Raw genomic sequence first — 25117 nt, 5'->3', positions numbered from 1 at the left:
AATACTTTTTCTTGTAATGCCATAAATTAAAACTGAGTCAAAAATTAAAAAAGAAAAATCCGAGTGTAAGCCTAAAGTACATCTTGAACGTGCTTCACTGTAAGCGTTCCTGGCATCCAAACCGCTGCTACGTGCAGAGCCACCAAGGGGGAGCGTGCCGAGTAAACGGGCTGGGCACCCTGCAGAGCGGCAGGAGAAACAGGCACCCTCACAGAGGCGGGAGGCGGGGCCCAGCGTGTTACGAGGGCGCGATGAAGGGCTTTCACCCGTCGGGTGGGGGGATGTCGTGAAGTCTCCTGGAAGAGGTGCTTCCGCACTGAGTTAAAGGACAAGCAGGAGTAAGCATTAGGGGTGGATTTTCCAGACGGACCACTGTGGGCTTAGGCATGAGATTGCAGGGACTGCTGGGGGGACCAAAGGGCACACTCCTCAGTGGGCTCCGTGAGGCTGGGGGGCGAGAGGCGAGGCTGGCAGGTCTCGCAGGACCTGCTCTGTGTGCTGTGCTGTGGAGTCTGCGTTTTGTCTTCTTGCGTCTGCAAAGCATGTAGAAAAGGGGCAGGCGAAGGGGTCAGCTGCACACTGGCTAAGTGGTGAATTTGAGAGGGACCAGGAAGATGACCGTGGCTGGCCGGTGGACAGAGGCTGGTGATCGCTGGGGTCTCGCTCTTGCTCAGGCTGGTTTCAAACTCCTGAGCTTGAGTGATCTGCCGGCCTCGGCCTCCCGGAGTGCTAGGATTACAGGCGTGAGCCACCGCGTCTGGCCCGTGCGTAACTTTTGACTCCCCAACAACTTTGCTACTGATAGACTGCTGTTGAGTGGAAGCCTTACCAGCAACGTGAGCTGTCAGGGACACGTTTTTTTATATTATGTTATATTCTGTATGTTTATAATAAACTAGAGAAAAGAAAATGCTATTAAAATCACAAGGAAGAGAAAATGTAGTTACCATTCATTAAATGGGAGCAGATCATCATAAAGGCCTTCATCTTCATCTTCATGCTGTGCGGGCTGAGGAAGAGGGGCTGGTCTCGCTCTCTCAGGGTTGGCGGAGGTGAAATAAACTTGAGATCTGTGTTCAAGAGTCAACTGTACTGCATTCGTTTTCTGTTGCTCTGTAACAATCCCCCCAAAACGTAATGACTTGAAAGACCAAACACTGATTATCTCACAGTTTCGTCACCGGCCAGAAAGTGCAGTGGCTCAGTAGGGTGATTGTGATTCAGGCCGTCCCATGAGGCCGCGGTCAAGACGTCAGCTGGGGCTCCCCTCGCGTGCCTGTGGGCTGGGGGCCTCAGTCCCTTGCCACGTGGGGCTCGCCATGGGCTGCTTGGGTGTCCACAACGCATCAGCTGTCCTTCCCCAGGGGCGTGACCCGGACAGAGAGACTGGGTCCCGGGGTCTCCTGCTGTCAGTGCCACCGTGCTGTGGTAGTTAGGTGTGAGTCACTAAGCCCAGTCCGTGCTCAAGGCTGGGAATGAAGCTCCAACTACTAGAGGGGGGGAGTTTAAAATAATTTGTGGACATATTTTAAAACCACCATGTACACATTTCTTTGGAGACTTTAGGCATGAAGTGGTGAAAGGTACATGGAACTGAGATAAAGGCAGGTTGGGGTGGAGGGCAGGATAAGGCAGTCATATGACACCCAGGGAAACAAACATTTCTACAAGAAAAGACCTTTAATCTCAGGAGCTTTGAACTAGATTGCATTAAATACCCAAGACTGACCCAGACCCGAGTCGTGGCACGAGCGAGGCAGGAAGGCTGGGGAGGGTGTGTGATCGGGGAAGGGGCGGTCTGCGTAGTAGGAGGTCAGTGGACAGTGCAAGAAACTGGAAACAGATAGCGGCATGGAACATGCCAGTAGGAACATGTTAATTGTCAGAAGAAAATTTGCGGAGCTGAACGTAACTTCTTCGAGGGAATGGAAGGTGGGGAGAGGAGAAGAAGCTGCTGTTTTGTCATATGCCTCATTAAGTATGTTGGTGAATACTTACAGTAAAAATAAACATTGAATTGTCAAAAGTAGTAAATGAAACAGGAATAGGGTTGGGGGGGGCAGGTCTTTTTAAGTTCATATTGTAATAATATATGGTAAAATTCCCACCTTTTTAGTGTGCAGTGTTTTGAATTTTGACAAATGCCCTGTATGATGTAACCACCACCACAGGAGGCAGAACACTTCCTTCACTCCCCAAAACTGAGTCTATTTTTTTTTTCCTGAGACAGAGTCTCACTTTGTTTCCCAGGCTAGAGTGAGTGCCGTGGCGTCAGCCTAGCTCACAGCAACCTCAATCTCCTGGGCTCAAGCAAACCTCCTGCCTCAGTCTCCCGAGTAGCTGGGACTACAGACATGCACCACCATGCCCGGCTAATTTTTTCTATATATATTAGTTGGCCAATTAATTTCTTTCTATTTTTAGTAGAGACGGACGGGGTCTCACTCTTGCTCAGGCTGGTTTTGAACTCCTGACCTCGAGCAATCCGCCCGCTTCGGCCTCCTAGAGTGCTAGGATTACAGGCGTGAGCCACCCACGCCTGGCCTATTTTTAAAAATAAATTTTCTGTATGTACTAATTTCATTCTGATTTGCTTTTTAATTTTCCTTTTAGAATAGTGGTTTTTGAGGGGGGCAGATCTGCACCCATCGGGACATTTGACATCATCTGGAGACACTGTCAGCTGTAACAGCGGCGCGCTGCTGGCGGCGTGCGGGGCGGGGGCGGGGGGACGCGGCCAGACAGCCCGCAGCATGCAGGGCAGCCCCGCCACTCCCGGAGTTATCCGCCTGAAACGTCGGTGGTGTGAGGCAGAGATACCCCGGTTCAGGAGTACTTTCCATTGTTCTTCTCTTTCTCCCTGGAAATTCAGATTACAAAAGTGTTGGAGTTCATTTTCCTTTTGTGATGCTGGGTAGAAAAGTTGATAAATATAACTTATATGTCTTTTATTCTTTGAGGAAACATACCATATGATAAATATGCGATGGGTTCTTTTAATGGCTGTCTTGTGAGAAATTATGATTCTACTCTGTTGTGCTGAGTAACCGGCTGGGTCTTTGTGCCTAGATAATCCAGGCGCACGGGGGCGCCGTGGACCCCACGCTCACGAGCCGGTGCACACACCTCCTCTGCGAGAGCCAGGTCAGCGGCGTGTACGCCCAGGTGAGGACACAGCCCCGCTGCGCTGCGGAGCAAGGCCTGTCGTTCTCGTGCGCAGTCGCGAGGTTCTGCTGATAATTATTTTGGGGAAGGACCTTTCACTCTCTCTCAAGATAAGAGAGTTGCTGCTTATTAATTATCACCGTTTCTTTGGTGGGATGGGTGCCTTTGTGTGGACACCGTTGTCTCTGGGCGGGCTGAGGGAAAGAGGCTCCCAGGTAGCGTTGAGCAGAGGGTAGACGCCCCTCCGGCTGTTGTCCTGGCCGCACTGCGTGCGCGGCGGCTGGAACGGATCGGGGCGGTCGCGCAGCCGTGCGCACGGGGCCGGGGCGCAGGCTTTCTCCTCCATCCTGCCTCCTCTGACCCCCTGGAGTTTCAGTTCTGTTCATTAAAAGGTCCTTATTTGTAGATAGATTGATGTTCATGTGAGGTCACATGTGACGAGTGACCTCCAAGAAACCCCTCGTAAAGAATGTAGCCATTGACTACATCTGCTTTTCAGCTACAAATGCAGAAATGCAGATGCAGAAGACAGGTGTTTTCCTGTGCTGCGTCTTAGGTGGATGGATGGTGATATTTTTTATGACTTGTCTTGTGTGGGGCCGTGTGTGTTCCTGTGGGGGATTGTCAGCTTTGATGGTTACAAATGTTACTCATGATTAAAGTGACGGTTAAGATTGTTTTGAAATTTGTTGCTTTTATCCCCCATTGCAGGCTCCTGTTCTTAGACAGATAGTAAATCTTTTTTTTTTTTTTTTTTTTTTTTTTGAGACAGAGTCTCACTTTGTTGTCCAGGCTAGAGTGAGTGCCGTGGCGTCAGCCTAGCTCACAGCAACCTCAAACTCCTGGGCTTGAGTGATCCTTCTGCCTCAGCCCCCCGAGTAGCTGGGACTACAGGCATGCGCCACCATGCCCGGCTAATTTTTTATATATATATCAGTTGGCCAATTAATTTCTTTCTATTTATAGTAGAGACGGGGTCTCGCTCTTGCTCAGGCTGGTTTTGAACTCCTGACCTCGAGCAATCCGCCCGCCTCGGCCTCCCAAGAGCTAGGATTACAGGCGTGAGCCACAGCGCCCGGCCTTTTTTTTTTTTTTTTTTTTTTTTTTTGAGACAGAGTCTTGCTTTGTTGCCTAGGCTAGAGTGAGTGCCGTGGCGTCAGCCTAGCTCACAGCAACCTCAAACTCCTGGGCTCAAGCGATCCTTCTGTCTCAGCCTCCCAAGTAGCTGGGACTACAGGCACGTGCCACAATGCCCGGCTAATTTTTTCTATATATATTAGTTGGCCAATTAGTTTCTTTCTATTTATAGTAGAGACGAGGTCTCGCTCTTGCTCAGGCTGGTTTCGAACTCCCGACCTCGAGCAATCCGCCCGCCTCAGCCTCCCAGAGAGCTAGGATTACAGGCGTGAGCCACCGCGCCCGGCTGATAGTAAATCTTTAAACCACACTGTTGCAGTTTGTTACTTTAGTAAATCCAGTGCTAAGTGTCATGACGTTATTTTATTTGTGGGGCTTCCAGTAAAGATAGCGTTGTGATGACATAACCTTACGATTCTGTGTTTAATTCTGCAGCCAAAAAACAAAACGAACAAACCTATGACTTTACGTTTGACAGGCAATAAGGGAAAGAAAGAGATGTATCACCGCACACTGGCTGAACACAGTCTTGAAGAAGAAGAAGATGGTGCCGCCTCACCGGGCCCTGCACTTCCCAGTGGCCTTCCCGCCGGGAGGGAAGCCGTGCTCACAGCATGTAAGGCCGGACCCTGTTAGTCTGATTCACGCTGTGATCAGTCGTCGTCTTTGACAGATGACCGTGCACTGACTTTCTGGCTCAAGTGTTGGCTTCTGAGTCAGTGTTTTTCTGTGCACCTTGGCCCAGTTTATAAGTGCCTGCTCATTAAGAAACACCTTACTTTCTTTTATTCCCATGTAACCATCACACTTTTCTGCACATAGTAGATATTTAATGGATTCTGCAATGTTTGACACTGTTTGAAATCCAAAAATAAATCAAAGGCCACCAAAGGCAGAACTTGGTCAACAGTTGTGTGTTCTCCCACTCAAGTGATCTCAAAGTTGAGATCGGTAGGGAGAAGAGAGACCTGACGCATATGTGTGTGATTCATAAAATGCCGCATTAGAATTATCTGAGCAATGTTATGTTAACACAGAAAAGGTTTTCCTGTATTTGTCACCTCGTGTTTACTCTTTCTCTTCCTCCCTATGAAGGCTATGTATGTTGCACATTTACTGTCAACACAGTTCTGGTCATGGTGTTCTTAGTAGTGATATTGCCAAATGTGTCCCATAATGCCAGAGAAATAATGAAAAAAATATGTATTTCTATGAAACAACTAAGCAGTAGAAGAAATAGTGCCTGAGTCTGATAGGGTTTTTTTTTCACCTTATTTGCTCTTTTTTTCCCTTAGATTATTTCTGTGACTGGATTTGTTGATAGTGACAGAGATGACCTAAAGCTAATGGCTTATTTGGCAGGTGCCAAGTACACGGGTTATCTGTGCCGCAGCAACACAGTCCTCATCTGTAAAGAGTAAGCACATTTCAAAACCATTCTTAATCTTACATTTACACACAATGTAGTGGCTATTTCTGCAGTCCCGTGTTTCTTAATATATCACAGTTTTGTGGTGTCAAGTTGATTGTGGAAATCAAAATCTGTTAAAGAATGGCAATGATAGTCAGGGTAATGTCGGCAGAAATACCTGTAAAACATTTGAATTAATGAAATATGAATTAACGACATTGGGTTCACAGGAACGAGGTAAAAGTAGGACTGGTAGGTGGTCTCCTAACTTTCTCATCCACCTAATGACCAGCCGGGGTCACCTGGCTTCGCCACGGTGTGCTTGCCACTCCTGTCGTGAGAAATGTTTTTGTTGCTTTTGTTGAAAACACGTGTAAATTCAGGCTGCAGACAACTCTAAATAACAACTAATAAATTTGTTTTCCACTCCCCCTCCCAAAAGGCCAGCTGGTTTAAAGTACGAGAAGGCCAAGGAGTGGCGGATACCCTGCGTGAACGCCCAGTGGCTGGGCGACGTCCTGCTGGGGAACTTCGAGGCGCTGCGGCAGATCCAGTACAGCCGCTACACCGCCTTCAACCTGCAGGACCCCTTCGCCCCGGCGCAGCATTTGGTCTTAAACCTTCTGGGTAGGTGCAGTTTACATGCTGTAAGTCTTTTATTTAAGTAAAGTTCTTAGAAGTGGTCTACCCCCTTTTGTTTATGCCACCACCAGGCGTGGCTGTAGCGCTCCAGGTCTGGATTCATTTCCTGTTTCCTTGCCACACTCTTTCTTCCATCTCCCCACTCTGCTCAGGGCTTTGTTGGTTTGGTATTTTTCGTTTGCTTTTAATAGACTCTTAGAGATGGGAGGAGCACCTGAAAGACCTTTTAGTCTGGTCTCCCAAGCCAGTTATCTTTTGTGAAAAATGCCCCTTACCCTGTGGAACATCACCTGCTTCCTAGAATCGATGTCTGTCTGCTAGTCACCGTGGTGCTCCGACGGGCTTGCTTTTGCATCTTGGGTGCCGGCGGGCCTCCTGTGGTCAGCAGGTGGACGTGCTGCACCCTGCCTGCTAGTCGACGCAGCTCCTGCCGGGAGCGCTGTCCCCGGTGCAGCTGCTGCAGCGCGGAGGTCTGATTGAGCATGGCCCTGTGTCCCCTGTACCCACGGGGTCAGCGTGCTGGGTCCCTGTGGCCAGCCCTTGCTTCACGCGTCCCTTCCCGTTGACTGCCTCTTGTCCTAACTGGTGTGTTAGAGGCCAGACTGTGTGTTACCCAGAACTGGACACCGTCCTCCAGAAACGTCTAACCAGACAACACACAGTAGGACGGTGACTACCATTGGTGTAGAAACAGTGTTTGCTTTGTTGTTTGCCGCTCGTTTTCTTTCTTCCTTTTTTTTTTTTTTTTTTAAAAAAAAACCACTGCAACTTTTATTCAAACTAATTTGGCTGCCTTCCTTTGGAAGGCCTTTCCGACCATGCCTGGGTATGTTCCAATACCACGGTAGAAACGGTATTAGTACAGCACCCAGAAGTCTTCAGGGGAAGTCTCTTAAATAAGTGGGGTCCATTTGAACCCCGTCTGCGCAGTCTTTGGGTCCCCTTGGACTCCCCTAGCCCTTGTAGCTCTAACAAGTGAGCTCATGCTCAGTTGGCAGGGTCGGTTTTTGGGGGGTGCAATTGGGAAGCCTGCTGCTCAGCTGCCAGGGCTCACCGCCTCCCCCGACCCGCACGCGGCTGGACCGGGCTGCTCGTTTTCTTGGTGCTGCTTCGTGTGGACGACGCGCAGTAAATGGAAGCGTGGAGAGCGTTGCTGGCAGTCTGCCGTGCCGCTCCTGTCTTGCCCCAGAACACGTCTCTGTGAACGTAAGTGCAGGACTTACATTCGCCCCGATTCAGTGCTGGCAGCTGAGCTACCCACGTGTCTAGGAGTATCTGCCTCAGAGAAGGCTTTCACAAAAAGGCTTTTCTTTTAAACGACGTACTGTGAAAAAATAACTTATTTTTCTCTTTAGATGCCTGGAGAGTTCCGTTGAAAGTGTCAGCAGAGTTGTTGATGGTATGTCAAATTGATGATTTTACTTTGAATGTTACCATGCTGTTAAAATGTAGTAGTGATGTATTTGTAAATTAAAAATCCTTTTAGTAATTTGTCAACATGGTAACAGATGTTTATCTCTCCATTGATGATATGATTGTCAGTTGTTCATGTATATACATAGGAGCATTATTTGCTTCAAAGAGCTGTTAATACATGATTTCTTAAAGAATTGAAGAGCCATAAAATCGTAGGCGACTTCTTGTTTTTCATGGGATAGAAAGGCAGGACTTTGAGAACCATTTTCAGCAGTAGCTCTAACCCACCGAGGCCCAGAATCGATTAAGCAGGCCCAGATCTTGTTGGGGTGAGGGGGTGTTTTCTTAGTGTCCCAAGTTGGGGGTCAGCACATTGGTTAGGTCTCTGATGGGATGCTTTGCAGGACTGGCCATTTGGGGGGTTTGAGTCCATTGGTGGGCAGTTCTGAGACAAGCAGGGGCTGTCTTTTCAGCAAGGTGCTGTCCAATTCTCGTATGTGAAGTCTGACGTGTGGAACATCACTTTGTTCTTTGGCACCGGTACCTACTAAGTTACAGGCAGGACCGTCTCACTGGTTCTTCACTGCAGACTTTATCTGCTGTTACTTGTCCCTGACCGCACATCGGTGCCGCGAGATTAGGTGGTCAGTAGTCGTAATGGACTTTCATGTCACACGCCTGGCAATTTTTCATGTTTCTGCCACAGACAGAGGTAATTTAGGGGTTGTGCCACTGGAACAGCTGGCTGAGGAGAATATTCTCGTCAGGAATACCAGCTGACACCTAAGCCCACGTCCTGATTATTGATCCACTGACTCATTTTCCAAATCCAATCTGGAAGCTGCCGGCGACTGTCCTGAGTCTTTGCGGAAGCCCATGTGTATAGGGCAGCGTCTCGTTTCCTTAGGACTAGCGATGATGTGACCACGTTACGTATTTTTTTCCTAGCTTAAACTAGTAATTATGATTTTAATATAACGTGACCAGCTCTGACACAGAAGCAAAAGCAGAAATTCTCTGTGAATCCTCTGTCAGAACCAGTGGACCGTGCTGGATTAGGTCATCCTCACAGACTCCCGCGCCCCTCGCGCTCCCTGGCGTGCGGGACGCGGGCGAGGCCTGCATGCGCATCCGGGCTTACGTGTAGACGGGCCGCGCCGCGGGGAGGTGCCAGGCGGCGGTTTGCCGAGCGTTCTGTGGAGATAGATGGAGGAGATTTTGGAAGTAATCAGGGCTGTTTTAAAACTATATGAGCAGAGGAAGAGTTTCGATGAGAGAAAAGAGACGGCCGCTGTTCTTAGTAAGATACCAAAACCAGAACCGCCTCTAAACAGTGACGGGGGGAGCAGGGCGCACACGGAGTCAGAGCCCTCGCACGGTTGACTAGAGTGGGGCTGGAATGTCCTGACGCGGAGAAATGTGGGTGCCTGAGGTCGTGGGTACCCCAGCTACCCTGATTAATTCACACTGCATGCCTCTATCCAAACATCACACGTGCCCTATACAGATGCAACTGTTTTGTACCTGTGATAATTTTAAGAAATAAATAAAAAAAAAAAAAGAATTCTGGTACAGCCAGTCTTACAGTATCCCAGAGATTCGGTAGTGGAGCGCTGGGCAGAATCCAGTCACGTCTTCAGTGGAACACAAATGAAAATGAATAGCTTGTTTCTGTCAGGCATGTTGGGAAGTGATTTTATTTCGGTAAGATAAATTTTTCCTTACCTAATTTGATTCTAGTACAGAATTGATTAAAATCTCTTGATTAAAAAAATTTGGAAAGGTTCTAAGGGGACCTAAAGACAGGCATGCATAGATATTTCAAAATTAATAGGTTTTGATTAGTATAATATATCTTCATTTTGATAATAGAAATTATAGTCTTGTGTTAAATGTGGAACATAATTTGTTTAAAATTCTCTTTGGTCATTGAGGGACCAAAAAAATCACGTAAAAAGTCAATATAGGAGGAGGGGTTTTTTGCCTTTGTAAGTTTAACTTTAAAACTGTACTTAAGGAATCAAATCTTACAAAATCCTGGAAGATTTTGGTAATTGTGTTGATAATTTCAGGGAAATTAATCAAGTACCTGCTAATTTAAAAGTATATTTATTCTGTAATTTTTGTATCTTGCTATGGAAAATACTAGCCCAGCATAGCAGGAAAATGTGATATGTATAGCATACTTTGACATTTTAAAAGTTACATTCTATAACCATTTTGAAATGCTTTGCAAACTCAAAAAAACCCTGCATGAAGTTATTTGCAATTAATTCATAGTTAATCAGGCATTTTGAGAGCTTACTGGATTAAAAAAAGCCACCTATAATGTTGAAATTTGGTAAAATCTTAATGTTAATTTTCAGTCTGAAAAGTTTTTCATAAGATAAACACACACTAGTTTAATCGTCTGTCTTAGTGGGTATTTGTAAATTTACTGCAAGTGTCCTGAGCCAGGGACACCGCAGGCTTCAGGCCAGTTTGACGCTGTTAGTTTTCGTGTGACTGTAGGAGGCCATGCTGTATGTGACGCCAGTGGGACTGTGCTGGCTGTGGAACGTGGCCATTTTCTTCAGACCTGAGTGAGGATGATAAATAAAATTTGGAGTCATAGGGTGCTGATGTACAACTTGAGGATCAAAATTTTATAATTAATTATGAACAATGGATTAAAAAAAGGCAGACATTTAGATGAGAGAAATTTTGTGGCGGTTTCTGAGATCGAGCTGGGACATGATCATCACTTTCCCTCCCAAACCACGGGGCTCGTACTCTACCGTTGTAGGGCTCCGACTCAGTTTCTCTGGCTTTGTGTCGGTGATTAACGGCAGAAAATCTCAGAGACAAGGAGGCCCATTTGCCCTTTCTGTCCATCCTGCGTGTGCTTTGTCCTTCTACCAGTGAGTGCCAATTGGAGACTAACTGATCTTCGGAAATGGAGGGTTGCGAGTTTGATTTCTTGTCAAGGTAGTAATAAAAAGCGTAAACCTTCCTGTGCATTATTGTAGGACTGGATTCTCCACATGACGGGGCAAATAGACTCCGGATATGTTCTGTGGATATGCTTGTGTCTGCTTTGGTTGTCTTGATATGGCAGCAGTATTTAGAAAACCTCAGTTATATTTAAGGTGAATTAGTAAGACTGAGAGGTAGTTGCTTCAAATAGTAAAACACGCCCAAATGTCTTTTTGAAAGAGCCTCGTAGTTTGCGCCGTGCCGGAGTGAACACGGACCGGGCAGAGCGGAGGGGCCGGCGGTGGCGGGGACCCGAGGGAACCTGTCCCCCTCTTCGCCTGGCGCAGCTTCTCTGCTCTGGGCTCGGGGCCTCAGCTGGTCCCCGCGGACGTGACGTGGGCGCCTTGCTGAGACACAGCGCGGGCTCGGCGCCTTGTCGGGCTGTGACAGCACTGTTGCTCTGATGGCCTTGTGACGTCTCTGCGAAGTCTCGTGGCGCAGTTTCAGTTTTGCGACTAGCCTTTTAGGGTAGGGTAACCGCAGGGACGTGTTTCCCACATCGTAAGCTGGGACACAGGATGAGTTATTTGAAATGAAATCGGTCCTGAGAAGTTCAGAGTGCTGCACATGTAACTTGAGGTGAGGAAGGAAGGGCACAAAGCTGTTGTAAAGAACTGAGGCAGGGGATTTGCTGAAAGACGAGGGAAAGCAACAGGACTGAGCCGGAGGCTCCGTCCGCAGTCCTGGCCGCGTCTGGGGCTTGCGTCCCGGCCGCGGGAGGCGCGGGCCGGTGCTGCCGCCAAGAGCGCGGTCCCAGGTCCCAGGACGTGGCCAAGCCGTTTGGTTATTGGACGCGCAAATCTCTTGGAAGCTACTGTGTGACTTGGGAGATTGGTTTGGTTAAAGTAGATAATATTTTCATTACAGGGTGTACGACTACCTCCCAAACTGAAACAGAATGAAGTCACCAATATCCAGCCTTCTTCCAAAAGAGCCAGGTATGAATCCTAACCTAACTTTCTACGTGGTTAGCTGTCTTTCCAGGTCTGTTTTGGAAAACTGGGGGCAATTAGGGAAAGTTTCTGAAAATTTTCACAGTAAATAGGGTTTGAAAGTGTTTGCTTTTTTCTTCACAGCTCTGTTGTGGTAGGTCTCACTTTATTACTGAGGACCGCTTATAATGGATACAGGCTAGTATATGTGTTTTTTGTCTGAAAAATTTTGAATCTTTTTTTAAGAAACTGTGGTGAACCTCTCTTCTCCCCCCACCCCCCACTATGTATAATAGAGGCTGCTGTGGTGGGAATGGGCGGGGAGTCTAGAGCCAGCTCAGAGGCACCCCACGGAGCCCCAGCCGGCCCTGCGCTGGGATGCGGGGGGACGCGGGACTTCCCAGCTGTGCTGCTCGGATCTGCCAGTGCTCGGTGGGGACACGGCAGCAGCAGCCACCGTGCGCTGGAGGATCCATGACCCCTTTGGGACGCCAAGCGCACCACACCTGCGTGTCGTATTTGGCTTGGGGTGCGCGGAGTTAGATGCACATCGCTGTGGCCTCGTCTGGGAAGGACATGGCCGGCCAGCGCGAGACAGTAACGAAGTCCGGCGTGTGATCAGTGAGGCACAGTAGGTGCAGGTGCACGCCAAGGGAGCTCTGTTCTCCGTCTCACTCTAGAAAACTCCGATCTCCCTGCCGCACCTGGTGAAATGCCGCTGCTCGTCTTGTCTTTGCAGTGGCCGGTTTCCCCATCCTTCCCTCCCTCCCTTCCCTGCAGCCAGAGCACACACCGAACTGTCGACTTTTTTTTTTTTTTTTTTTAAGCCTCTAAACATTTGGCATGCTGTTGACTTTTGTAGCAAAATCCTGTGTAATGTTTTTTAAGACTGTGATCAAATTGCCACAAATAAATTTTAAAATAAAAATTTCCCAGACTGTCTCATTTAAATATAAGCTGAAAAATAAGACTTGGAAAAAGGAAATGTAAAAAACCAAAAGGTTTGATGCGAAATGTATGCTTGAGTAAAACAGCTTGTTTTAGACCTTCTGGTGGAAGACAGAGGCTAGAATTAGAAAGGTACCGGAAGCTCTCAGGACACCCCCCTTGGCTGACTCGTACTGATAGGTGAACATTCGGATGGGGAGTGGCCTCAGTCACCAAGGTTGTTTTAAAAACTTGATATGAAAAATGAAAAGCAGTCATTGTAATGGTGTTTAAACTAGCAAAATCAGGGAAACGTAGAAACCAATGCTAATATTTGCTTTCTTTCTAAAGCAAATTTAAAAAAATTAATTGGGAGAGATTGATGGAGAAAATATTGATCTTAACTAAAAGTGAATTAGGTGCTTCCCTTGTAAGTTTCAGATGTAGTCTTTTTGGGAGGTGACTTTGTGTAAATGGGAAAGGACAGGTAGCTCCTTTTCCCTCTAAGAATAAAAGCCACACACACTTAAAACTGTAAAAGCTCGTTAAACTATTGGAATCCCTTGTTTTCTAGAGAGTATTTTCACTGTAAGTAATGAAATCATCGCCACTTTGTGTCTTTTGCAGAATCGAGGACATCCCGCCTCCCACGAGGAAGCTCACCCCAGAGCTGACCCCTCTCGTGCTCTTCACTGGGTTTGAGCCGATGCAAGTGCAGCAGTATATCAAGGTGCAGCTTCCCCCGCTGCGCACAGCGTTCTGAGCCGCGTCCCTTTCTGTCGGTGTTCCCTGCGGGCAGCAGTGTCTCGTCACAGCAGTCCTTAGCGTGCTGGCGGTGGCCAGTCATCAGTGTCCGATGACTTCCTGCCCTGCTGAGTGCTGTCGTGTCGTACTTAGATACTCGCGTCTCATCAGCGGGGCAGGCCGGGCGCCACGTCTGTAGTCTGGCGAACGTTGCAAGGCTGCACGCGTGTCGTTCTAGCGTGAGAGGACTGCTCCTCTTCAGGCTCCCCGATGGCAACACAGTCTACCCCAGATGGGTTTTCTTGGGTACAGTGAGGCCAAAGGGGCCTCTGTATTTGTTAGATGATAGATGGAGGCAGATTTTAAATATTCTTTATGAAATAACAGCCCAGCAGATGATGGGATTTTGTTTTGCTACTTTTTTCGGTGGAGGGAGGGTGGTTAAGAATGTAAGTTAACCTATATTGTGCTGGATTCATACATTTTTATTCCCTTTTTTTTTTTTTAAGAAAAAGAAGCAATTATAAATGCTACTATTACAAGTTTCGTGCAATTTTATTTTTCTACTTTAAAATATGAGTTTTGTTAGTAAGAGGTCATTTGTTTACTATGTCGTCGTCAGTGTTTAAGCCATCATTTTTTAAAACGGAGACGGCATGTTCATGCACCTCACTGACCCCGGTGCCGGCCGAGACAGTCCGGGCAGATCACTCCTTGTGAAGTGAGCTGCATCGTTCTTGCGTCATTTCACTTATTCATGGAGATGTGTTATTGACGTCTGGAGGATTTACTGTCTTCATCTTCATCTGTGTGGAAGCGACTGTAGAAATGTAAATGCTGAGTCCAATTTCCATTTTTCCCCTGTAGTCTCGTAGCACCCGGTATACTGCTTTCTGGGGAGAGTCGCATTCACGCGCTTCCCGTCCGTCTGTGCCGCGCTGTGCTGGCGGGCTGCGCGGGGCTCGGCTTCTCATCTCTGCCTGTTTCCCTGCAGAAGCTCTACATCCTCGGCGGGGAGGTGGCCGAGTCCGCGCAGAAGTGCACGCACCTCGTCGCCAGCAAGGTGACGCGCACGGTGAAGTTCCTGACGGCCATTTCCGTGGTGAAGCACATAGTCACGCCGGAGTGGCTGGAGGAATGCTTCAAGTGCCAGAAGTTCATCGGTGAGTGGCAGCTTCAGGGCCTGTGTTTGGTGTCAGATAGACTTTCATTTTCTAAGGGTTTATCTCCATTTTCACCGCAAGAAACATCTATATAAAGGATGGGTTTTTTTTCTTGTATTAATATACCCGGATGGTTTTAGAACCTTGCTTAAGTATAAAATGATCATAAATTGTAAATTGTTTTTTCCCCATAGGAGCCATCATAGCCAAGACAAATGGGTGCCTTCACTGTCCTATGTAGCAGTGGTTTCACCCTCTATCTGCAGGGTTGGTGTCCCCAGTTTGTCATCCAGGCCAGGCACCTCTTACCTTCCCCAGGTGTGTTCTTGGTCCTCACCTGGTCCCTCGTCTGGAGGGAGCAAGTGCAGGGGCACATGCCCCCATGCTGAGCAAGCTTTGCCATGCTCTTAGTTTTATTTCTCACTTGTTCTTTGTGCCCTAACCACACTGGCACTAAATCTGAACTCCCTGGCTACCGTGTTGTGTCGTGATAATATTATTACCTGCCTGATTTAAGGCATCTACGTATTTGTGTTTCTGTGCCAGTGGTTAGCCCTGTATGACCATGTTCTCACACTTTCTCACCTGCGTTCACCTTGCGCTCTGCCCCTTAAGTAGAATGCTTAGCTCCAAAGGGTGAGAGCAAGGTGTGTGGCCCATGGCAAGCGAGGCCTGCAGGGCACGACTAGTCCCCACTGGCACCAGCTCTTCTGGCTAAACTAACCTTATTTATCCCTTAATGGGTACAAGTTGTCATTAAATCAGTCTTGTTAAATTGAAATATTTTAGATCCATGCTATTTTCCTGGCCGCTAGTGTTTAAACATAATTCATATTTATGTAAATAAATAAATAAAAGGTGTATATATTTTAAAGTTCAGGTAGTCTTATTTTGCATATGAGAAATTAAGATTTAGAGAAATAAAGATACTTAAGATTGCTGTTTATAGCAAAGCTAGAACCAAACTTAAAATTTCATGATTCTATATCTAAGGCAATAAAACATAGGAAAGAATAAATCATTAATGTAAAGAAAAAAACTGAATCATCAACTGAATCATCATCTGTATAATGTGGAGAGTTAGAAGATTTAGAGTAATTTTTCAGGTTCCGCTTTAGGAGGGAGACGCACCCAGGCAGGGACCGCGGGTCGCGCCTGTCGGGCTCCGCCGGCCGCTGGCTGCCCTGGGGCGGCACCAGCCTCGCAATCTTGTCGTTACTTTCTGATTTCAAGTTGTCTTCTCTAGCCAGGAACTTGCCAATTTGTTGAAAATTAGTTTGCCAAGTGACCAATTCACTTAATTTTTTAAGGTTACTATTCTAGTTTGTGAAAATCTGGCTCTTTTCCTGTCAATAAAACTTACAGTTGTGGGAAGTTTGGTTGACTGGCTGGCTTTTGTTCCTTTAACATCGCTGCTGTGTTGATCTCTGAGGGATATAAAGTGGTTATATGGTAAACATTTCATATTCAGAAAACACATTTCATAGTTTATCCTTCAAATTTCAGGGTCTCCTAAGATATTTTGCCCAATTTATAATGATTCCTCTTTTAAATGCACCGTTTTTAGGACAGTTTTGGGTTCACAGGACAATTGAGCAGAACGTACAGAGAGTTCCGCCCGTGTGCTCCCAGCCCGCACACGGACACGACATGCCTGCAGTCAGCACCGCGCCCGAGCGGTGTGTTTGTTACGCTCAGTGAACTCACGTTGGCATTGGAGCCAGAATCACCCGAGTCCGTAGTTATGCGAGGGCTCACTGTGGGCTCTCAGTGTTCGTTGTGCTCTAGCAAATGCGTACTGACATGTGTTCACCCTTACAGCTCCACACAGAGGCGCCCACGGCCCGAAAGTCGCCTGCGCCCCGCCTGCTCCTCCCTCCCCGCAGCGCCTGGCAGCCACGCGTCGTCTTACTGAGCCCATGGTTTTGCCTTTTCCAGAGTGTCGCATAGTTGGAACCCTACAGTATGGAGCCTGTTCAGACTGGCTTCCCTCACTTAGCAATATACATTTAGGGTTCCTTCTCCATATCTTTTCATGGCTTGATAGCTCATTTCTTTTTAGCACTGAAGAATATCCCACACACAAATGTTTATGGCAGCTTTATTGTAATTGCCAACATTTGGAAACAGCCACGGTGTCCTCCAGCGGGTGAGTGGATAAACTCATGTCCCACAGTGGGATGTTCCCGGGGCGCTGCCGTGCTGCGTGTGCCGGGAGTTCATGCGCTCTTCCCCGGCATTGACACGCCCCGCTGGCCGGTCAGACCTGTCCACGCTGGCTCTCCCCCAGACAGCCGCATGGCCTCCACGCAGGTCTCGCCCACTGCGAAGCGGCGACAGATCCCCGTGGGGGGCGTTACCGAGTCTCCCTTCTCCGGGAAGATCCAGATCCACTTGTTCCCTTCATCTCTTCCAAAGTACCGCTGCCGTCCAGGGTGTAGCGGATCTCCTCATCCCAGCGTGTTTGCTCCTCATAAAACATCTTCATCGTTTCTTCGTAGTTTGGTGGTTTATCTTCTGTTATGGTTATTGTGTTCATCCAGGAATAGTTTCTCTCCCTCCAAATCTTTTCTAATTTTGGATCATTCTAGACCGGCATCTGACCCCAGGCTGGTGCAGCTGCTCCAGGCCCACCAGGAGGCTGGGCTGGGGTTGTGGGGCTGCCTGGGTTGTCCGGGCGCTCATCCACCTGCCAGCCCTGCACTGTGGGCGGCGGGGCGGGGTACCGGGCCACCGCAGCCCCACTGAGGCCTGCCAGTGCTCGGGAGTCGGGCACAGCTGGTTCATTTTTTGTCTAGTTTTTAGACATTCTTATCTTCTTTCACCTACAAAAGTACTATTATTCATCTACTGGTTGACTGGTGGATCAATTTTGTATTTCTAGCAATGGGTAAACAGCTTTCAGCATTTCCGTAGCAGTGTGATTGCTCTTGCCCCGGGGGTCAGCGAACTGTGGCCCGTAATCTAGGAATGGTTTTTACATTTGTAAAACACTGTTTAAAAAAGAGTATGCAACAGAAATAATAGATGGCCTACACATCCCAAAGTGTGTGTCATCTACTCCACTCCAGTTTGCCGACCCTAAATCTGGACTCTTCCTTCTCGGCCCTTTCCACTCTGACGTGTGTATTTTTGGGTTTGAGCTGTCTGTATTAGGGTACTTGGTTGTTATGAAATGAAGGAGAAGAAATGCTTTTCTGAATATGAGATATAGGAAGATGAAAACATTTTGGGATCTTTAACTTTTGACATATTTGACTATGTTGGCATATTTGACTGTGAAAACTCAGTGCATTAAAAATTTTCAGAAGTCTTCAGAAATTGGCAAAACTGTCTTTTGTAAATTGCAGTACACTTTTATATGCTTAAAAGGAATGTGTTTTTGGTAAATCTGTAAAGTTTTATTGATTGTCAGCTAATTGACTCTACCGTCCCTCAAGCCTTTGAGGACTTGGTCGTTGTAGGTACACTTGGACATGACGGTCATTTAGAGCTTGCCGTTCTGGAGCTCGGGTTCTTGACCTGGGATCTGAGGGCTGTGAGGTGTGTGAGCTCCCCACATGCTGTGAGAGACGACAGCCGAGGGACGAGGAGGGGCGCACCTATGGAAGGGGGCAGAGCTGAGTGTATGGCCCCAAAAGGTTAATTACCACTGATCTGGGAGAAAGGCTGCCTGCTTGTCTTTTTTTTTCTGTTTTTTTTTATTGGTCTGAGTCTGGCTGTTTTCAGAGGGAAGTAAATTACGTACAGATCATTACGTGAGATTCCAACATCCAAAGGGTGCACAGGTGACTGTAGCCGTGAGCGGCGCGTACCTGAACGAGGGCCAGGGCTCCGGGGCGGCTGCACCTGCCCTGCTCCTCAGGGCGCGTGCTTTCTTCCCTGTCTTCCAGACGAGCAGAACTACGTTCTCCGAGACGCCGAGGCCGAGGTGCTTTTCTCCTTCAGTTTGGAAGAGTCCTTAAAACGGGCACACGTTTCTCCACTCTTTAAGGTACACTTTTTTTTTTTCATTTTTTATTTATTTTTTATTTTAGCGTATTATGGGGGTATAAGTGTTAAGGTTACATATATTGCCCGTGTCCCCCTCCCCCCTCGAGTGAGAGCTTCAAGCGTGTCCATCCCCCAAATGTTGCACAGCTTACTCGTTGTGGTTGTATGTACCCGTCCCTTCCTCCCCCCTCTAAGGTACATTTTAAAGGCAAAGTCAGATGAGTTTGGGTAGATGTAACACATGATCCAGTTGAAGGGAATGAACAGGTAGTTGGATGGAAAGTGCGTTCCAGGGCGGCTGGGCTCAGCCTGCTGGCGCCGAGTGGCCTGTCCTGTCCTCAGACTCGGCCGCTGGGGTGTCCCCAGGAAAGTGCAGACCCCCAGAGGGTTCTCCTCACTGCAACTCATGAAAATTGGTGCAAAGTTAAGTAAATAGATCTATTAGGAATAAGGTTCTTAAAGAGTATGTGTATGAATAATTTAATTGGTAAGAGACATGTAAGTTAAGTTTTCTGCTTTTAATAAATCTTTGGAGAACATTGCTTACTTAATGCCATTCTCAGTAAGTGTGTGTTTAGCCGGAGAACATACTTGGAGAAATGTTAATTGAATGTATACATAAATAATTCAGAACTAAAGATTTTTAAATATTAGATACGATACTTAGAACAGTTAGGAAATGGTTTTTTTTGTAGCAGAGAACTAAGTAAATCAATAAAGATAATCTGTTCTTTAAATTTCTTAAGGAGCCAACTTAAGAATTAGAAATGATACACGATACTGAGTTAAGACTTTTTTTTAAACCAAAAATAGCCTGATTTTTCTAAATGTTTGGTTTTTTCTTTTCTATGAGCAGTTAAACCAGTAGTTTGTGGTATACTCCGGAGCAAGCTTATTAGAGAATTACTGCCACTTAATTAAGTACCAATATCATTTCCTACTCTGTTTGAGTCCAGATAATCTTAGAGAAAAGAAAGCAAAGGAATACAGGCCAGGAACTGTGCTGTGCCAGTGTGCTGCTTGGCAAGATAGAAGTGGTTAAACGTAATGCTGATTCAGAATTTTATAGAAATTGCGAAGAAGTGTTCCTAATATTCTTGCTTATTCACAAAGCACTTTGTTTTAGGAGCATAAGTTCTGATTACTTTTAATCATCATAGGCTTACTTAACATGGGAAATGCTTAAATACTTTCTCAGTTTGCAGACCTGGATTCCTCTAGGCCTGTTTCAGGTTGAGTAGTGGGAGAATATTATCTTCATAACTTCATGAAATTAGATTGTTTGTCAAAAATCTCATGGCAGATTCTATGAAAAATTATGTACTCTATAAATTAAAAGCCTTTCAGGAATATAGCACACATATTTTTATTTTATTTTTAGACAAAATACTTTTACATCACACCTGGAATCTGCCCAAGTCTTTCGACCATGAAGGCGATTGTGGAGTGTGCAGGAGGGAAGGTGCTGTCGAAGCAGCCGTCCTTCCGGAAGCTCATGGAGCACAAGCAGAACAAGGTGGGTGGGCCGGGCGGTCGAGTCCGTGGCTGTGTGGGGTGCGGTGTGTGCTCACTGACGGACTCCTTTGCTTCTCCCCAGAGTCTGTCGGAGATCATCTTAATATCCTGCGAAAACGACCTTCATTTGTGTCGAGACTATTTTGCCCGAGGAATAGGTACGGCCCATCGCTCCTGCTGCATGTTGGCATGTGTGTGTGCACGCACGTGTTGGTATACGTGTGTGCGGCACGTGCTGGCATGTGTGCGGCACGTGCTGGCATGTGTGTGCGCACATGCTGGCATGTGTGTGCACGCACGGCACTGCGCTCGCTTGCGTGTCTAACAGTTCTGTCTCGTTCCGTGCAGACGTGCATAACGCGGAGTTCGTGCTCACGGGCGTGCTCACGCAGACGCTGGACTACGAGTCATATCCTTTTCGAAAGAGACCGGACGGCGGATGGGTTGGACGTGAGAGAGGGTGTCAGGACTGGTGAGACGGCGTCTGTGCCGAGGTGAGCCGCTGCTCTTGCCTGCTGTGCGCTGGGTGCGGCTAGCGGCGGTTTCCCTTCAGAACACTCACCTGCATGTCAGGGGAAACATCCTCTTGCCGAGAGTTTGGTTTCAGTAGGTGACATTAATTAGAAAGGGTCCGTACTGTCCGGTTTATGCAGATATCTCAGTATTTGACAGTTTGGTAAAATAGAAGAGAGTTGCCAGAATAAATAGATGTTTCTTTTTATCAGCTCATTTTTGAGTTTGTAGTTTTCACAGTTAGAGTTGGTTGTGTACAGTCTCTGTACTCAGGAACTTTGAGATGGGGAATAAAAACAGCTTAATAGAAACATCAAAATGAATAAAGTATTAACATTAGGTAAAATTGCAAAGGTAAATCTTTACAGTAATGCATTTTGACACATTTAGGGTTTTTTATATTTCAGGTATTCAGAAAAAAAATAAAGCTTGTCATTTGTTATTTATACTCCTTGTTAAAAATCTCTTAATTACTTTAACATGTGAATAGCCCATCAGTGAAGCAAGACGTGCTTCCCAAATCCTTAGGGAAAAACTACACATGTCAACGTCGGTGTCCCACTGAGGGGAGCCTGCTCCCCGTGCCATTTCTCGCACCTCTCCTGGGGCCGGGGCGGTCGGGCCGGAGGGCAGGCGCCTCCTCGCCTCACCGCGGGAGGGTCCCCAGCTCCCACCCACGCGCCAGCCGCCACCCCCCACAAGGGCGTGTAGGACAGACCTGCTCCAGTACGCCCTAAGGGTCAGAATGGCATCCGTCCGTGGTGAGCTTGTCTTCCCCTGTTTGTCCCTGTGTCATCTAGCTAATTACATTTATCAAACACTGTCCTCTCGGCCTTAAAGAGCTTATGATTGTAACATTAGGCAGAAGACCTAATGGGGTCTCTCCTACTGGGAGAAAGCATCAGCTCCAGAAGCAAACGCCTTGTGTGGCCGTAGAAGGCCTGTCTGGCTGGAGCGGCGCTCGGTGCAGAGGCCCTCTTGTCATCAATGTCAGATCTTGGTGTGTTCCCTGTCTCCCTTGATTAGGAAATCAGAAGTTACTGATAGAAATGATAAAGAACCTGTTAAGTTTTTGCAGATATGCTATAAGCATTTCTTTTCTTTTTCTTTTCTTTTTTTTTTTTTTTTGAGATAGAGTCTCACTTTGTTGCCCAGGCTAGAGTGAGTGCCGTGGCGTCAGCCTAGCTCACAGCAACCTCAATCTCCTGGGCTCAAGCGATCCTCCTGCCTCAGCCTCCGAAGTAGCTGGGACTACAGGCATGCACCACCATGCCCGGCTAATTTTTTCTATATATATTTTTAGTTGGCCCATTAATTTCTTTCTATTTATAGTAGAGATGGAGTCTTGCTCAGGCTGGTTTCAAACTCCTGACCTCGAGCAAATCCGCCCGCCTTGGCCTCCCAGAGTGCTAGGATTATAGGCGTGAGCCACTGCACCCGGCCAAGCATTTTTTTTTTTAATATAATATGTACTTTTGCATTTTTTCTACCGTTCATATCTATACGTCAGAAGGCCTGTGCTATATACTACATTGACTTTCAGAGGGAAGAATTGCTTTAGGGGTTATATGGGTGTTTTGTGAGCATTACCGCAGGGGCCCTTGGTTGTATCTGTAGCCTGACTTATTTTGCTCAAGTGGGTGGGTAGAACTGCAGAGGTCAGCAGGTGTTCTTGAAAGTCTGGGTAGAAAGCAGTTAGTTATCTGTGGAGGGGCCTTGGGGGCGCCACCCCTTTAGGGCTGCCATCGTCCATGTTAATTCAAGGGCGGGCGGCTGCGGCTGTTATGGGCTCGGCTTTGGCTCCTGGTGGAGTGAGCTGGGTGGCGTCCGCAGCACTGATGGGGTCCGGCTGCAGCGCTCGGGTGAGCGAGCTCTGGGGGAGGCTTTCAGGTCCCCGGGGTGTGGGTAGGTCAGAACAATGCCACAGCGTTGTTGTAAGTAGTAGCCGAAACTGGGTAATAACTCACTCTGGAACCTTTATGTGATGTTGTTCTTTTGCCTTGCATTTGAAAGTTGTTTTCCTCAACAAGCGCACATATAAATTTAACTGATGGCTCCTGGACTGCTGCGTGGTTGGAGCGGGGGTCGGAGCCAGAGCTGGCGGGAGGAGGCCCCGGGCTGCCTCGGACGCTCTTGTTTTCCAGCTGCTTTCTTAGGAGGCGAGACTTCAAAGCAGGAAAACAAATACAATAAATATATTGCATCTCATTGAGATGTGCAGTTTTGTTCTGAGGAAACATAAATTATGTTTTGTATTATATGACTGTAAGAGCCCACATTAGGTTTTATGATTCATTTGCCAGGTTTCTAAATGTTTTCACAAAACCGTTACGGGACTTCAGCCACGAATAAAATGGTGTAAATAAAGACCTTGCTATCTCTAAATTATGGATGTTACAGATTTGAAATGTTTTGTACTTTGATTATTTTTATTTCTTATACTCTGTTTTCTTTTATATTGATATCTTGCCCACATTTTAAATAAATGTACTTTTGAACTTAGAATTGAGGGATCCTTTGTTATTCCATATTTTCTGCATAATTTATGTGATTTGCATCAAACTGGATCACATTTTAAGTAATTTCAAGACAAAGTATTATCTACTAAATTTTTTCCTTAAGAAATAATTTCTGGAAGCCAGCCATCTTTTAAAAATCAATGTAGTAGAGGCCGGGCGCTGTGGCTCACGCCTGTAATCCTAGCTCTTGGGAGGCCGAGGCGGGCGGATTGCTCAAGGTCAGGAGTTCAAAACCAGCCTGAGCAAGAGCGAGACCCCGTCTCTACTATAAATAGAAAGAAATTAATTGGCCAACTGATATATATATAAAAAATTAGCCGGGCATGGTGGCGCATGCCTGTAGTCCCAGCTACTTGGGAGGCTGAGGCAGGAGGATCACTCGAGCCCAGGAGTTTGAGGTTGCTGTGAGCTAGGCTGACGCCACGGCACTCACTCTAGCCTGGACAACAAAGCGAGACTCTGTCTCAAAAAAAAAAAAAAAAAAAAAAAAAAAATCAATGTAGTAAATAAACTCCCAGGCAGAGGTAGATTCAGACTATTTAGTGATCTCTAAGCACAGCACCAACCAGTCAGAGCCAGTGACACTACAAAAACCCACATCCACCCTGCTTCTAACCCAGGTCTTACTGCAGCACGCTTCTTACGGAGTTGTAGGTACAATAAAATAATTGGAGACCACCGGTTTATTAAACATAAGGGCAGTAGCTATTAACGTATTGGCGATCATGTTAACCAATACTGTCACAGATGTTCAGAGTTGCTCTCACATCGCTTTGCTCATCTGGCATGTGCCTGAAACACTGGATTGGCTTTCATAATAATTTTGCGAATGAATGCCTTCTTAGAAATACTTGTGATCCATTGAGAGTTTATTCTTTAAGAGACACGGTCTTGCTCTGTCGCCCAGGCTGGAGTGCAGTGACAAGACCATAACTGACTGCAGCTACAGCTGGGACTGCAGGCACGCACCACCACGCCCTGGGAGAGTTTAGTCTCCATTTGTACGATCTCGACAGTTCTGTTCTTGAACACAGTTTAGGTGGAGCACGTGTATTAAAAAATGTTTGCACGGAGTGAATCCCATTTTATGAAAGGAGTGAATTCCCAGTATTCCTATAGGGCTTCACTGTTGTTTATACATTCCAGACATCGTCACCTTAGGTGTTTCTTCCAACTCTGATAGGATGGGACCATGTAGAGTTATTTCTGGAAATGGAAAGGAAATTTGGCTTTATAGATAGACATCACCACACACTTTTATATTTCTAAAGCAAGGATCAGCATTATCCATTCCCTATCTAATCTTTGGCCCGTGGTCCAAGAATTATCCATTTGTGGTCTACCAGAAGTATTTGTTGAGCTACTTAAATTGTTTCCTAACAGTTTTTTTTTTCAGACGTACAGTAAGCTGACATTGGTATTTTCAAGCAAACTTTGTGCCTCGAAACCACCGACTTTTAAGCACACACGTTTGTACGTGTGCAAACTTAAGAGTCACTTCCTACAGGACAGACCTCTTCCCTTCATGCACCACAGATGATGGAGTCAGTACTGGTAGGAAATGGTTTAGGTTCTGTGGGATCCTGGAAGTGCAGAAGAGTTTCATAAATTTGGAATAAAATTTTGATGTGCAAAGTATTCAAAGTACTGCCCTGCCACACAGGAACTTGGAGATAGTTATAGAGTGAATGAACCTTCTGGGCAGAATGGGATGCACCTGCTTGCTCTTCAGTGGAGACGGTGTTTGTGTGACCAACATACAAGTATGACTGATTTGATTAACCTTTCAATTAGTGGTTTGTTTTTTTCCCCCCCAAAAAGCTGCCAAGAAATAATCCTTAAAAACTCCAGGAGCTGTCGAAAGCCAACTGGCCTGCGCAGCTGTCAGGCGCTGATTTGGCGGCTCAGAAGGACTTTCATCTGAACATATAAGGATAAAAAGATTTCAAGTAAATACTCCATAGAATAAATGATTAGACCAGGAAAATGATTTCCCATGAGGAAAGGAAATCTTTCTCTTTCACG

The 25117-nt window shown here is 46.7% G+C and overlaps 1 protein-coding gene across 3 annotated transcripts in view; it reads left to right on the top strand.

Moving 5' to 3' along the window:
- PAXIP1 (PAX interacting protein 1) overlaps positions 1-23240 on the top strand; it is a 60282-nt gene extending 37042 nt beyond the window's left edge. For 2 of the 3 annotated variants that reach the window (XM_020289634.2, XM_076006753.1), the window contains 13 exons: positions 3070-3165; positions 4781-4918; positions 5598-5719; positions 6156-6340; positions 7711-7754; positions 11654-11724; positions 13273-13375; positions 14384-14552; positions 18446-18546; positions 19927-20061; positions 20143-20218; positions 20409-20473; positions 22613-23240. In XM_020289634.2, the coding sequence (XP_020145223.2) occupies positions 3070-3165; positions 4781-4918; positions 5598-5719; positions 6156-6340; positions 7711-7754; positions 11654-11724; positions 13273-13375; positions 14384-14552; positions 18446-18546; positions 19927-20061; positions 20143-20218; positions 20409-20473; positions 22613-22624 (1317 nt within the window). In that variant the 3' untranslated portion in view covers positions 22625-23240. Of the gene's footprint in view, positions 1-3069; positions 3166-4780; positions 4919-5597; positions 5720-6155; positions 6341-7710; positions 7755-11653; positions 11725-13272; positions 13376-14383; positions 14553-18445; positions 18547-19926; positions 20062-20142; positions 20219-20408; positions 20474-22612 lie in introns of those variants that run through there. The other variant, XM_076006754.1, reaches the window with a different exon arrangement.
- Positions 23241-25117: the final 1877 nt, after the last annotated feature.

Source organism: Microcebus murinus, chromosome 9 (genome assembly GCF_040939455.1).
Source record: "Microcebus murinus isolate Inina chromosome 9, M.murinus_Inina_mat1.0, whole genome shotgun sequence".
NCBI lineage: Eukaryota > Metazoa > Chordata > Mammalia > Primates > Cheirogaleidae > Microcebus > Microcebus murinus.
Note: the sequence above shows the minus strand (reverse complement) of the source record. Positions and strands in the feature narration are given on the sequence as shown.